The sequence below is a fragment of the Pollicipes pollicipes genome, unplaced genomic scaffold (genome assembly GCF_011947565.3).
Source record: "Pollicipes pollicipes isolate AB1234 unplaced genomic scaffold, Ppol_2.1 Scaffold_6473;HRSCAF=7676_pilon_pilon_pilon, whole genome shotgun sequence".
Lineage (NCBI taxonomy): Eukaryota > Metazoa > Arthropoda > Thecostraca > Pollicipedomorpha > Pollicipedidae > Pollicipes > Pollicipes pollicipes.
Genome location: NW_023596881.1, coordinates 315,275 through 331,135, shown reverse-complemented (window position 1 = coordinate 331,135; position 15,861 = coordinate 315,275). Strand labels below are relative to the sequence as shown.

The window sequence follows — 15,861 nt, the reverse complement described above, 5'->3', positions numbered from 1 at the left end:
ACTAGGGCACCAACGAATACCGCTGGCGCAATGTATTGGCCGCTTTGTGATGGGATATTTTCATTCTCAACATGTCATTGTTTCCATGAATATGCCATCACTGTCCAAGCGTGACTGGCAACTGGGGCGTTCCCCGCCAATCCCATTATTTTCCGCCAGTCCGTGCGCCAGAGGTATCGTTCAATGTCAGTCGGTTTTGCAATTGCGCCGACCGCCAACGAAAACATTTACGCCGCGTTCTAACGATGAATGCTCAAAGAGGGGAGTTTCCCATCGTCATTATCTGGCCGCCTTATGTGGAGCATGAGGCGCGGCGCCGGTGTCTGCGCCTTCCACCTGTTGGGGTCTCAGCGGCAGTGGTGCACGCGCCACCCGTTGTGTCCAGACGCACCCGCCGTGGCCATCGTGGAACCGTCAGAAAGAGGAACCATCAAAACGTCCCAGGATCGCAGGGGGTTCAGTGTTCATTCAGAAATATCGCCACGGGCCGCTCTGCTGTGGAGTATGTTGACGCAGCATACGCGGGGTCGTGGTGTTGCGTGTCGCTGTCGTTGGTACGCTTCTGCGTAATTAAGCCGACAGTAGACAGCAGTGCCATGCAATGTCCTCGTGCGGGCTGTCCAATGGCAAGACACCATCAAACGATCCCTACGGCATGACGCAACCTTGCTCAGCTTGTGAGGCTGATCAGCCGTTGCTGGCGGGGGTGTGCGACCCTAGTCCTTTAACCGGCCCAGTGTGAGGGCATTGACATTTGGAAAGAGCGCGCTGTCTCTAATGTCGCCCAGGATTGATGCGTGTTGGAATCGTTGACCTTTCAGAACAGCTAGTGAAAATGTTGGATATCAGCAGATGCGTAACTAGTTCCCTGTGCATCTCCAGCCTCCCTGTTATCTACCCTCACAGTGACGACAAGGAATCTCTAGGGTCTAGTTCAACGCTAGCCCCGGCTGTGCAGTGTGTCGGGATGCATTTTTCTATTACGACCATCCCAGTTGTCCCTATGCAAAAGCTGCCGCGGCACAAATGGCAGGTACACCTTACCTGCTCATAAACTTGTTCCTGCGCCAGCGTTTGCGAGCCCTCGCGATGGCTTCGGTGTCCGTCCTGAAACACCCCCGCCGCCGCCGCCGCCACCGCCGCCGCCTCTCCGTCCCCGTCCCCAGCCCTCCGGGCGCTTCCCCCCCCCTCCCCCCCCCCTCCCCTCTGCCGCGCCTGGTCACGGTCTACATCCGCAGTCTGCGCCGCCCGCGAGCGGCACCGCCGCCTGGCCGACACGCCCAGAGAGATTCCGCCGAGCCAGGTGAAACTGCAAGTGCCGTACAACGGCTTGCCCGACGGGCGGCGAGCGCCGAGAGCGGCTGCCGACAGCCGCGGGCTGCCGGCGGCCCGTGGGCGTGGGAAGGTCTGGTCCGGTGCTGGTGGCCTGCGCAATGAAAGCGCCGCGTGCTGGGAAGGTCACGCGCCATTGGGCTTAGTACGGAGATCATGGGCTGGCTGAGATGCTTTCGATGCGACAGTCGCCAGCCAATCGGCATGTTTGTGGCTTCGTTTCGATTGACGCTTGCGTGATTGGTTCGGTGCTGAAACCCGAACGTGTCTCCGGGCGAAAGCACGTACATTCATTCATTGAAAACATTTTGCGTCAAGCCATAACGGCCTGAAATCAGCCACGGCACGCTTCTCAAACCATCAACGCACCTCCAGTCCGCGGCTCCGACAGTGCCCGCACGTTCGGCCGCAGTGTCGCTCCCGTGCTGAGTCCGGCGGCCGGGCGGACCGTCGGCCAACAGGCGCGGCCGCGGGCGGCGTGACCCGCCGTGACCTGGCCGTGACGGCGCGCCGCCGGGCGCGTGACACCTCTCCGGGGGCGGCGGGTTGTGACAGCGCGTGACACTCGGCGCTCCTGATGAAACGCTGTCCGGGTAAACTGGCGACGCGCGGCCAAAATGGCACCCGCCGGCCTCGCAGAGCAGTGGGCGGTGCGTGGAACGGTCGCGGCAAACGGCCGTGACAGTGCGGTTTGGATTGCTGTTGGCTCCGGCGATTGCAGAGAGATCACGTAACTTGTTATGCGGGCTGGGAGAAGGCTGGAGATCCTTCCAGGTGCGCAAGCAACTGACGGTGACGACCAGAGCTAGAGGGGTGCCGGTAGTGTAGTGGTTAACGCGTCTGCGTAAACCACTGCACGTCTGGGAAACCAGAGGTACGGGGTTTGATTCCCAGCGGTACCCACCTTTCCTGCCAGGGTGAGAGGCAGGCGGCGCCATATAGCCTCAGCAACTGAGTGCGTCGTAAAGCCCCAATGACACGACACCAGAGCTAGAGCAACAGGCGGAATATTGAATAGCTATGACGTCCGTCACTGTCCACACTTAAGCCGTGGCAGCGAGTCATTTCATGGTCGTGCAAATATCCGCACTTTGTGCCCGAATCGTCACGAATCATGCGGTACTTAAATGCAACAGCGTCCCTTCCTTCACGTGAACCTGGACATATGGCCTCGTTCGGTTCCTTGATGTTGATTATAGGTTCTCTTGCGAGAGTAACCAATGGTAGCCCTCCCCCGCCCCACATCAGGTCTTCCATTTATGGTCATAGTTCTTACCGTCCGCAGGTTATAGTTTCTGATAACGAGAAGCGCTTACTCTCAAGGTTGTATGGCTGGAAACTGGTGGTTGGAAAGAATCTCCTGCTGTTTAGATGGCCCACGTATCTCGCCGCATACGTGCATATACCAGCGTGAGTCCGATTCAGTGAAGTCCAGTCCGGGCAACAAAACACAGAAAGAGGACGGGGTTTAATTCAGTTGTTTACACCCCGCCAATGGTGAACTACAGGTCATACTGAATTTTCCAAGACACATGTGCACTCACATATACAAAGGGACATATCATGTGCATTAAACAATTTGACAGCGCCCCACGGGAAGGAGGCGTCATTCGCACTGGAGGGTTCAGCAATGATTTAAGCGCGACGCCTCAGCAGCCAGACACAACCGATCGGCGTCGGGGCCCACGCTGCTCAGAGCGCGGGCTCTCCGCCGTTGAGAGCGCGAGCCCTCCGCCGTTGAGAACTAGGATCCTTCGATGTTCAGGGGGTCCTCGCGTAAAGGTCCTCCGCCGCTCAGAACTCAGGTCCTCCGCCGTTCAGAGTTATGACCCCCCGGCGTTCAGAGCGAGCACCCTCTGCCGTTAAGAGCTAGGACCCTCCGCTGTTCAGAGCACAGGACCTCCGCCTTTCAGAGCGAGTACCCCCGTCATTCAGAGCGAGCACCCTCCGCCGTTCAGAGCTAGGACCCTCCGCTGTTCAGAGCACTGGTCCTCCGCCGTTCAGAGCTATGCCCCCCCCCCGCCGTTCAGAGCGAGGACCCACTGCCGTTCGGAGCGAATACCCTCCACCGTTCAGAGCGAGCACCCTCTGCCGTTAATAGTTAGGACCCCCCGCTGTTCAGAGCACAGGTCCTCCGTCGTTCAGAGCGAGGATCCTCGCCGCTCAGAGCGAGGACCCTCATGCTGGGAGAGGGAAGCTGCTGACTCTGACCTCGGACCTCTGACCTTGCCGCTGGACGTCTGGTCCACGTACGTCTCCAGGCCGATCGTGGCGGCACTCTGAAGCTCGACTAGCGCTTGCGGATCCGGCCGGAACTGGTCGGTGGTGGCGAACAGCGCCCAGGTGTTGGTGCTGCGGCACACCACCACCGTGGTCACGAGTGTCACCAGAGGCGGCGTTGAGACCGCCACCCAGCTCAGCGCCATCAACCAGTGCGAGCCGGGGCGCACGGGCGGCAGCTGGAAGTGCGTTATCATGTACAGCATCTGGAAGACGGTGATGAAGGGCGTGATGACGAGCCAGCTGACGACGAAGAAGCGTCCGAGGTTGCGGCCGAGCGGCTGATGCAGGAGCTCCCTGGTCTCGGTCAGGAATGCCGGCTTCGAGAGCTTCTGACCGAGCACCATGGCGATCAGCATGTTGCATACGATCCACTGCAGCTGGAAGAGCGAGAAGCAGGACCATTCGGAGCCAAACCAGGTGCCGAGGCCGACAACCGCGCCGAGGAGCAGCGCTGGCGAGTAGGCCGTCAGCGCCGCCAGCGGGAACGCCAAGTGCCCGAAGAACGGCACCGCGTCCACCAGGCTCAGGCCCAGGGCGATGACGACCATGGCGACCGAGCCCACCGTCTGCCCCAGCATCGTGCCGAAGTAAATGACGCCCCAGAAGCGCTGGTGTGGCATCATCTCGACGACGGTGGTGAAGGCGACGAACGTAAGCGCCTGCGGGTCGTCGTCCAGCTCCAGCAGCTCCCCGTACATGAACGCGGAGCGGACCTCGAGAGTGCCGCGCACAGAGAACAGCACCATGCTGTTGAGGACGCCGAACGCCAAATCAGAGAACACGACGATGACGGAGCTGAGCAGTGCGTTGTGGCGCAGCCGGTTGCGCGAGCTCAGCGCGGGGTTCAGGCCCCCGCCTATGTTGACGCTCCAGTACGTCATGCTGATGGCATCGACCCAGCAGTTGAGGTCGATGAGGGTGGCGAGGTGCGCGCGCCCGTAGAAGAAGTTGGCGATGCCGGCCCAGGAGCCGGGGAAGATCAACACACGGCACAGAAGGAGCAGGACCACGACCGGGCTGAGCAGCACCAGCAGCACCGCGACCCACGAGGAGAGCCAGACGCTGAAGCAGGGCAGCAACGCGAGCAGCCAAGCGAGCAGGTAGCTGCGCGTGAAGACGGCGCGCCGGTGCTCCTTGAGGCCCGCGCGAGTGTGGTTGCTCGGTCTGTCGCGCACGAAGTAGTAGAAGAAATCACGCTGCGAGATCAGACGGCGGCCGACGTGACCGACGGGCGTCGCCTGACCAGCAACGGGCCAGTCGTCGGTGACGTTGGTCTGGTAGGTCCCCTGCTGGTCCATGAGCCAGCGTGGAGCGGGCGTAGGCCGCTGCGGCTTGTTAAAGCAGTGCGTGCCGTTGGAGTTGGCGAAGCCGTGGTAGGCACAGAATTGGCCGGGCGACCTGCACCGGAAGTCAAAGTAGATGGAGTAGTTGGACGTCCTGGTGCACTCGCTCTGAAGCGCCTGGGTGTAGCAGTATTTCGAGTTGTACGATGGGCTGCACGTGCGCCAGGGTATCGTGTTTTGGGCCGAGTAGATCGTGTACACGACAATCCAGGCACAATTCTGCATGATGTACACAGTGGTGAACATAGTAACGATAAGTGTCGCGTAACCGAGACCGCGAAAGATCGGTGCCAGTTGAGGCAGGAATGAAGTCATGCTCTTGGCTGCGTATTGGCCAGCAATGCACTCAAGAATGTGTATGGGCAGCGATGACAGACAGAGCACAAGCATTACGGGCACGTAGTACATTAGCCCTCCGTAATGCCATGCCAGCTGCGGTCCAAATATGTAGTCAGTGCTCCCCATGGTGAGCAACAGCTTCACACAAACGCTATGCAGAGGTGACGGCAAACTGCGTTGGCTGAGCTCGGTTCCTGTTCCTCACCGTGCGTGCTTCGAATTTTATTGCTGAGGGTAGGCATTCTGCAGTATTTTCCGCAGCAGATGCGTTTGACTCTGTCATGGTTGCCCACGCTCGCTTCGCTCTGAGCATTGTCATCATCTGACCATGAGCCTTGCGTCGGGAGAATTTCCGGAACATCTCGTGCTTCCTCATCTGCCTCTTCTGGGTGCACATCTGGATTCACTACCACCAATATCTTTGAAGCAAGAAGGTCATCGGTTGTTTCATCACCCCCACTGTTTGCGCCCGCAGCTTGTTTTTTGTTAAGCCTCGGAAAGACAGTATGGACCTCTTCACCGGTCATGTCAGCGGACTTTTCTCCAGTTTCTTTTTGCATTATGATTTTTGTCTCCACTACGACCCGCACAGATCTTACAGCAAAAATGTGGCGAAGCGCTAGAAAGCAGAGCACTCAAACGCTTTAAACACGCATACAATGTGTGCTAGGACAAATTGTTTTTGATAAGAGCTTTACCTCAAGGCTGCCATGCTTATGCTGTTCGTATTTCACGCACTTTTCTGTTAGTATGGTTTCGCTTGGGTAAAACGCTCAAGAAGAGGTACGTAGGGCGTTGAGGAAGAGGTTTGTTTACCACGAAATATGATTCGAAAAATGGCGTGTGCCTGTCTGTTTTATTCACGTGCCTTGTATGCCATCTGCTTCTGCAGCTTTAGGTATCTACGCATGGCGATAAACGTAGCCGCATTGTCACAAAATCCAAATAGAGCATCGATTTCTGAACCTTCCCACCAAAGTTCACATGTCTTTACTTGGTTGGTAATTATTGGAAATTATTAACCTTACGTGTGAATGTGTTTTTTTCACGGACTAGTCCATGCGAAGTAATCTCGAATCACAGGCACTGAACGAAATTAATGGTTTGTGTATCAGAGTGCAGAATTGTTTTGCTGTCAGTTATCGCCATTCAGTATACCAGGAGGCACCGGCATATTTCCAATGCCTCTTGTACATTGAAGGGCGATGACTGTCAGCATAAGAGCTCTGAACTCATCATACCGAAAAATCAAGAGCTCGTCACCTGGCTTTATGAATGACATTCCTTTTTGTGCGTGAGTTTACAGTGGTAGGAAACCCGGACAGTACGTACAGTGGCATTCTAATGCATTGACTATCGGGGTCAATGCGCTTTATAAAATGTGTCAAACAACTGGCATTGACCTCTCACCGGCGCAAACTTATTTTTGGCCTTGGTTTCCGTAGATATTTGAGGACTTTGTCTGGCCTCGTGCCTAAATATTTCTGAAGCCTTTGGAAAATTAGCTTTTTTACAAGCCCCATGGAGGCACAGTACAGCGTTGAAACCCTGACGTCATTCCGCTTCCAGCTGAAACCGAATGTCCCTCTGGTATGAAAATCCAACTCTTTAAGATGACAGCATGCCCAAGTGGTGGGTGTCCTGAGTACTTAAAAAAGTGAAGCACATTTAAAGCACCCGCAACGTTGACTATTGTCATTTAGGCTCACATGCTGCCAATGCTTCCGCTGCTTCACGCTTGTCGCCAAGCGTTAGAATGAACCACATATAGACTCTTGCAGGCTTTCCATGCCTTGTCAACATGTGGTGGCAAAATGGCCTGCCTGTCTCTGCAGTGTCACATATTACTAACGAGGGTATTTGCAGCATTTCATTGTTACGGGATTTTTAAAATTAGTTCCAACGTTTTTGCCCATGCAAGTTTTTACAATGCAAGACAGGGACCGAAATCCAAAATGCTGGTGAGAATTCAAGACAGCATTGAAATCCAAACCGATTTGAATAACAGGCGGGATCAGCGATGTGTTTCTGCACGCCTTACATCCTTCATTGACTGGGATGATCTAATCCTACCAGCGCTCAATGTCGTTACCGCGTGAGAGAGCTTCCATAGAACTACGCGTTCAAAAGAACCGAGTCGTATTTAATTACACTTACACTCGATTCGTCCACAAAAGCAAGTATCGTGGCCTTTTCTTGCGTACGCGATGGTGAATGACGCATATAAATATGTTGGCATATGATACGGAAATCCATTCTGAACTAACGGCGTCACTGAAGCACACCATTGGAGGTACGAAAGGAAACCAGAGTGAATGCAGGTAGAAGCAAATCGCTGTGGACTTGCTAGCAAATGTCTTGCATGATGTAACAGCGAGAGTGAATAACGAGTTGTGAACGATGGTTATATTAGCACAATTTTCCACTTGGTGATTGTGCAGCAAACTAACAGTATGTGACATAGCAGAGCAAGTTGAAATATTGTTAATATTGCTTTAAGAAATTGAACACATCAAATCGTGTGCCACAAGATGGGAACATGTCCCTGTACGTAATTTCGAACGCAGTCAGTCCTGCCGCAGCAAAAGTTTATATCCACAATCATCTATCACATCATTAGTCACAACTAATGGCAATGTGTATGATGATATAGTCTTTAAGTCAATATTTTATAATGGAGTGCCCTACCTGCAGTCCAATAACTAGTCAGCTGTGCTGCACTGCTGCCACAGCAGTATCCACAACCTGAACGCCTGACCACTCGCTTATGCACACATTTATCTGTTTTCAGTTGCTAGTCGATGAGCGATGATTTAATCGCCAATGCTTGCTGATGTTACCAGCTTGCCACGTTTACCTTCCCGGGGTAAAGCGCAGTATTTTGTACCATAACTGACCGCCGTAACATGTGCCACGTTTGTGTGCGACAACTGCGCACAAGGTTTTGTTTCGCGCCAGGGCAGTTGGCGTCACCGCCCCGCCGAACCGATACGCGTTCCGGAGACGCCCCCTGTCTGATGACCTCGCGCGCAGATCGGGCAGATCGGGTGGCCACTGACCGATGGCTGGACCAATGCCAAGGTTGGGTGACAGGGGGGGGGGGGGGGGGGGGGGGGGTCTGACTGCGGCGTGAAGCCCTGGGCCGCATGACGGGGAAGGCAGGGTTCGGAGTTTTCGCCGGCTTTGGTCCGGGACTTCGTGTCTGATGTGTAGGACAGGTGTTTGACATAACACTACTCACGCGCGTTTTGGTATGATGGCAGACAAATGTGTCACACGCTTGGAGAACACAGCCTTATCTCGTATAACATCTAGGGTTTTCGTGCTGCAGCATGGTCTCTTGCCTCTGGCCTTCCGCACAATACCTATGATGAATGACTGCGGCTTCTCCGTGCATCGGCGAGTGATCTGAACCCCTCCACCGATGGCGTGCCGAGCCGTCCCGACCCTGGGCCGTGGTCTTCGGAGCCTGGTTCGGTCCGCCGGTGTAGCCGCGGCCCGCGAATTGGTTAATCGCCTGACTGGGAGCTCTGACCGACGACGGCTGCTGGTCGTCACGCAGGCGCGACGGTCGGTTCGGCCTCGCTGGACATGCCCCGGGCGCGCCGGACCGTGACCACAGTGGTCCCCGTCGGTCCGCGGTGGGAGGTGGTCCCCGCTGGTCCGCGGTGGGAGGTGGTCCCCGCCGGTCCGCGGAGGAAGGTGGTCCCCGCTGGTCCGCGGCGGGAGGTGGTCCCCGCCGGTCCGCGGATGAAGGTGGTCCCCGCCGGTCCATGGCGGAAGGTGGTCCCCGCTGGTCCGTGGCGGGAGGTGGTCCCCGCTGGTCTGCGGCGGGAGGTGGTCCCCGCCGGTCCGCGGCGGGAGGTGGTCTCCGCCGGTCCGTGGCGGAAGGTGGTCCCCGCTGGTCCATGTCGGGAGGTGGTCCCCGCTGATCCGCGGCGGCAGGTGGTCCCCGCTGGTCCGCGGAGGAAGGTGATCCCCGCCGGTCCGCGGAGGAAGGTGGTCCGTCCCCGCCGGTCCGTGGCGGAAGGTGGTCCCCGCTGGTCCGTGTCGGGCTGACTCTTGCGAGTTCAGCTGATTTTTGCTGTGTTTTAGTGAGCCGCTATCCTAAAAATACCTGTCGTGAACTCAAGACTGCTGTAATCTGAGCATGTAACTTCCACGAGGAACACTCGGTGCTCTCGCGCATCGCGTGCCACATCTGAGCTAATTTATCAGACAGGTTGGACTGGTAGCCGTCGTGCCGGCAGCATGTGCCGCAGGAGGCAGACACGAAGCTAAGTAATCGGACCAAAATTATCTAATCAGGAATGGAGGGCGTGACACGTGTCTTTGAACCTCCATGAGATAGAGTCGACCGCGCCCAGCGAGCTTACAATGACTGTTTTTGTTCATGGCGTGCCGTAAGGTAAGAGCGATTCACGAAGTTTTTCTCGGAGCTTACAACAAAGCGCTGTTTGTGGTCATCGTCGCTCCCTGACTGGCTCTGGGCTTTCAACGGTGCATGGCAAATTTCGTCGCACATTGGCGAGTGTCTGCAGTCTACAGAGCAACACTGTCGCATACTGTTGCTTAAGTGTTTTAAGGAGCATCAAATATGAATGCGAGAGCAAAATGTATGAAGCATTGGTAATGTGAGAGCACGACACATTTAACCGCTGGCATTCGCATGACAGGGCATATATTAGTTATATAGGCAGCAGGTTCCATCCAGGATTGACTTTTATGACGGTAATGACCGACAGAGATAGGGATAAAAAACTGCCCGACCGAACTAGTAATAAAGTGGTATGCTCTAAGAAATGCAATAAATCCATTGCATGCCGACAAATCCTTGAATTGATGACGAAAGCTCTAGAAAATGTCAGTAGTTAAGATCATATCAGTTACTGTGTACCGCATGCACCGACATTGCAAACGCCACGATTCATTCAGTCTACATTGGCATTCACTATATGCAGTGAACAACATCAGTACATAATTATCCATGCTGCGTTCATGCATTGTCGCCCATGACCTCACTTAGCCGTTTCACTCTCAGTAGCCCTTCAGTGGGGAAGGGTGCACAAGGTGCACTGGGAGCGCGTACATTTCTTGATTTTTAGACATGGAAGGCAGGCAGCGGAGGGGTTGAAGTCACCCGCATGATGCTAAGCTATTTTTACTCGTTTCTATCACGCTGAAATCATTCGGGGCCTGTCGTCGTCTTTGCAACCCGGTCAATGGTGTGGTGCTCTGCAATTTCTCCCCTCTCAGGGTTCCCTTGAGGGCCCCAGGGAAGGGGATCATGGCCCCTCATGACTCCTTCACTGGACCCGTCTGTGTGTTGCCACGAAAGCGTCAAATATTTGACATCATTTTGAGCTATTTTGCTTTGTCGTACCTATCGGCTTCCCCAACGATAGCAAATTTCTGATTGAATAAGCTCCACATAACGGGTGTTTTGCTGCCATTTCAAACTAATAGTCTGGTCACTAATTAAGCTCTTTTCACACCTTTTCAGGCACTTACTTTCTCTGTCGCTTACAAGTGAAACTAACGTTCTCAAAGAACGTGGGAAATGCGGCACACTTCACGTCTAATTAGCTGCGAGCCACAGCTTAACACATCCGTCTTTGTCTCATGACATTCCACGGCATCTGCGGGACTCCAATCCACTCCCCTTCAGTTCTCTGTAGAGGAATCCGCCGAAGGGGCGTTATCACCGAGTGGTTCGCGATTTGGGCTCCCGCGTGGGGGCCCGGGTTCGGGCCCAGATCACGTTGTGGCCCCGAGCGCTAACGTGATCTCTGCAGTCGCTGGCGTGCCATAGAAGTAGCGCTGGACAACGTACATCGCGCCCTTTTTAAACACAAAAGAGGGACCCACCGTCGACGACATGGCAAATATCTGCGCGAGCTGAAAGGGTTCGCCTGATGGCTCATGCCAAGGCGGCAGGCGGACCCTCTGCCTCGTGCCGAGGCAATGACTCCGCTGCCAGGGTCATTTCAGCACCGCCGCACGCATCGGGTCACGACCCCATCACGCCACTAAAGGGAATCATATTGCTCAGGCCGGCACCGGCGTAATGTCGTTACGAGCGCCGCGTCCGTAGCTGACGTGTGGCGTGTTTCACGCCCGGGGTCGGAGACGCCTGCACGAAGTCGGCCTTGACCGCGGCTTTTCTCACGACCCCCTGGCATGGGCGGCGGCCTGCTGACTGTGTAATGAGTTTGTAGTCTGGGCAGCCACACCTGTGTGATGAGTTTGTAGTCTGAGCAGTCACACCAGTGTAATGAGTTTGTAGCCTGAGCAGTCGAGCACCAGTCGACGAGGAATCTGTGACAGTGAGGGAGAGTAGAGGAATAAGCGCACGCGTAAGGCGGTCGCGTAAAGGATAAAGAGGAAATGGCTTCTGTTTCAAATGAGTTGCGCCGTTTCTAATCGACCCTACACTCAGAACGCCGACGCCGATATTAGAGCTCCGTTAGCCGGCTGCACGCCTTTCACTTGCTGGGATGCTGCGTGCATCGGACCGCGCCGGGTATGTTACATTCCACTTATGCCATGTCCGCTGAATCAGAAAATTGGTATATGAAGCAAGGGGTTCGGATGGTGATGGCGGTGCCTCCTGAGGCGATGCGCGACCTCTGTTTTACCCCTCCCCCCCCCCCTGTTCCGTACAAATCTGCCTTTACACGGTTCCCCTTCTTTGTGAAATGTCGGCTTTGCTGTCCCGTCTCTGAGCTTCTGTTTTATCTCCATTTCTCGGTCCCCTGCCGAGTTTCCCCTTAGATTTATGTTTTGTTTAGTTTACTGTCCTTGCGACCCCGGCCCTACGGCCAGCCCGGAAACTGCGCCACATGCGTCGTGTCCTGTGCGGGGCCGCGCCGCCCGATAATGGAGCAGTCGTCTCGCGAGCGCCGCCAGGGAGAGGAAGCGTATGTCCTCTTCCTGGCCCGACATTCGAAGCGCAGAATACAGCATCAGCCGACGGATGCGTGTTGACGACGAGTGAACGAGACCGACCGAGACCGAACGACCGAGCGATACCGAACCCCCCCCCCCCCCCCGCCCACCCGCAGCACCATAAGGTCAACGTAACATTGCCCAAAAGTGTGATCAGTGACCCGGCCGGCCCTTCCCCCAATTCGTGGCGCCTGGCCACCGGCACATCTCGGTGGCCTTTAGTAGGATTGGGTGCAACAAGGTGCGGCGGGAACCCTGATCGTCAATTTAGTTGTTTTCTCGATTTTGAGACATTAGAGGTAGACAGTGGGAAACAGTTAACTCAACCGCGCTCTGATGAGCTTTTTTGCGAGTTTTTGCGAGTTTTTGCGAGCTTTTACGAGGTTTTTTGCGAGTTGCGAGCAAGTTTTTTCTTACTCGCCTTACACAGAAGACGCCGTCCGCCCGTCAAACACCAGGACGGGTCTGTAGCAGCCCACATAAATTCTGCTCACCGCCAGCAATGGAGCCTGCAATGCCCAGCAATGGTCCCTGTGAATGACTAACGATGGACAGTGAGGACCTGGCCTGACCTGACCTGACAATGCCCAGACCTGGTGATGTACCTTGGCCGCATCATTGCCGGTAATGTCTTACGGCAGCGAGGACGCCGCATGGTCCACCTCAGCCGACATAACCTCTGACTGCGCGGCGATGAACCAGGAGGACAGCTGGTGGAAATTCACGCTGGGCTCCGCGACGATTCTTCGCTGCATTTCTCATGACGTGGGCGCTAGTGGGAGGTGCGCGCCTGCGACGCTCCGCCCTGCGGAGGTTCCCACAGTGACAGCTGACACAGGGCCGACCCAGGGCCGATAGCGGGAGGGGAGGAGGGGTCGGGGAGGGGCATTGGGTGCGGTCGACTGCGGGTGGTGCACAGGCTCGGCCAGTTGGTGTCGCCAGTCGTGCATCCAAACAGTGATGAGGAAACCCGCTACTAGATTTCTGCTAGTGAACAATGCCGCGGGAGCATGCTACAGGTCATCTATATGCCCGCGCGCAGCTCTATTCGGTGAGCGGGGCAAAATTGTCCAGTTGGGTGCCAGGTGGATAAATATGAATCCATATTATCAGACCAATGTCTCCACCGCCTCCTCCCCCCCCCCCCCCCCAGATTCGTTGCCCTTTGGCCTCGGACCTTCATGTCCTGGCCTGCTCGCCCGATCTGTCTTTTCGAGTTTCGAGGTGCATAGAGGCCGGGTTAACCGCCATCCGGCTCGATGCTGATTGGTCGATACCGAACGAGGGAAGCAGCCACAGGCAGTTAACCCAAGGTACTCGTACCCCAAGGTACTCGTACAATAGCATGGACAAACTGCCGACCTCCTACGCAGCCAAGCGGCTGAACTTTGCGACACTGTGTTCAGCGTATCTTAACTGTGAGGCGAGCTTCTTGGGAAAGGGCGTCTTCCTGCGCTGAACCACCCCGCCTTACTGCACCCTCGAGGGGAAGGGTCGTGGGTAACAGGCATAGTTTGCTAAATGAGTTGGGGGTGGTGATTGAGCAGAGAACACTCACGAAGGCTACCCCGACAACATGCTAAAAAAAACTTCTCCCATGGTTTGGCCCACTTATTATCAAAGTTGGGGGCTGGAGCCCTGCTGTGGGGGCTAAAGGCCCTCCCCCATTTGAAAAGGAAACGACGTCCCTGGCGTGGGTCCTAGGTTACCTGTGCTGGCGTAGTGAATTATTCCCGTACCGAGTGAGCTTCAGTTGGTCGTCCACTGCAAAAGTGACGTCGAATTGGACGTTTGAACCGTGAGAAGCGTCCAGGATGTGTCGTGACGACTTGGTCACAGTTGCGTTGTGACTCATATTGGTGCTTTATCATTCCCGGAAGCCCTTTTCCTGTTCTGTGAAACCGATACCATTGTTTTATGGGCAGCGAAGCAAGCCTGTTCCCACGATACGATCACGTAGCGTTTCCGTCGGGGGTAGTTTATCACCATGAAATACCTAAACGGTGGCATAGGCGAAACTTACGCTAAATTAATCGTTTGGCCACATATCAAGGCTATGCATGCCCCAGTTCATTTGGGTAATGACAAGGGGGAAACCTCTGCACCAATTGTCATATTCATCGTTCATTGGTCCAGACGCGTCTCCTGAGAGATAAGCGCCATGGCGACATGGGGACATGGTGACAGCCCGTTGCCGCAGAGAAGCTCTGAGTGCAGTCTGTTTGCCTCTGTTGGGCGCACATAGGTGGGAACTTGCAAGGCGGAGTATTTTGAACAATTATCAGGCATTGGTATCGGAAAAAACAGCACCGCTGGGAGAAGGAAGAACCGCTACATCATCATATTTAAGGTCCGCATGCCCTACTAACTCCTCACAAAGTAGCACATGATAACACCTGCCTCGTTCCACCCCCTGCCTCATCCCGTTCACCTGCGTAACACGCGCCGGCAGAATTCAATGTCAGCTGGCCGACTGTGACGTCACCAGCTGACCGCGAGGTCGCAAGCTGACGCGGCAGCTGACCTACATCCCGCCGGCGCCAGCCTCCAGCCAAGACAGCCACGGCACGGCGGCCACCGCGACCCGCATTCTAAACAGCTGGCGGGAGCGCAGCCAGACGGCGGTGCGGGGGACCAGTGCCCGCTCGCGTGATAGAGATGCCTCCCACGCGCTTGGCATGGGGTGATGGAAAGTGTCGTCGTCCTGATATAAGTATTTGTGATCTTGACCGGTAAAAAGGTAGCATCGGCCTGAATGGGTTGTTTTATTCGCGCAAACTCACAATATCTTTCATACGGAATGCACTGGAACGCATACTACCAGGCGGAACGGCACACAACGCAGGTTTACTCTTATTAAGGGGGCAATCGACCGCAAGGCTGTGCTTCTACACCTGTTCGTGGGCTCTTCTCAGCCGGGTAACCCGCGCGGCTCGCTGCGAGCCCTTCACCCCGCGCTCCACAGTGGGGGTGCCCGACTGGGTGCAGCCCGTGATCAGATGCAGAGGCGGGGGTGCCAGGCCGTGCGCCTCTCACAGCAGGCGTGGGTCGCGTTATAGGCGCCGTTCTCACTGAAAGCGGACATTCGAATGCGTTTTACGGCTGCCCCTTCACCCCACCTGAGCGGCGTGGAGCGTGGGCTGTGTGGGCCGGGCCTGGCGCCGGCGGCTCTGGTCGTGTTCCGCGCCCAGCCCCGCTGGCTGTAAGAGCGCTGAGTGGCTGGGGTCGGGGGTGCCGCCGCCGCCGCCGTCCCCCGTACCCCACGCCGACCCGAGCGGGCCTGGAGCGAGAGCGACGGGGCTCCCGCTCTCCCACTGACCCGACCGGCCGAGCACGAGGAGCGCCGAACCACCCGCCCTCCCACTGACCCGGCCGGCAGAGCACGAGGAGCGCCGAACCACCCGCCCTCCCACTGACCCGGCCGGCCGAGCACGAGGAGCGCCGAACCACCCGCTCTCCCACTGACCCGGCCGGCCGAGCACGAGGAGCGCCGAACCACCCGCTCTCCCACTGACCCGGCCGGCCGAGCACGAGGACGGCCCGTTAGAGCAGCGGCCCCACCGCCGCCGCCACCGCCACCGCTGTCGCCGCCGCCGTCGCCACCGCCGCCGCTGCC

At 56.3% G+C, this 15,861-nt stretch overlaps 1 protein-coding gene across 1 annotated transcript; it reads right to left on the bottom strand.

The window, feature by feature from the left end:
* Nucleotides 1-3,135: 3,135 nt before the first annotated feature.
* LOC119106920 (sodium- and chloride-dependent taurine transporter-like) lies at nt 3,136-5,936 on the bottom strand. The gene is made up of 2 exons (XM_037230272.1): nt 5,503-5,936; nt 3,136-5,075 (listed from the first exon to the last, which is right to left on the bottom strand). The coding sequence occupies exons 1-2, from the start codon at nt 5,692-5,694 to the stop codon at nt 3,474-3,476; spliced, it is 1,794 nt and encodes a 597-aa protein (XP_037086167.1). The 5' UTR covers nt 5,695-5,936; the 3' UTR covers nt 3,136-3,473.
* Nucleotides 5,937-15,861: the final 9,925 nt, after the last annotated feature.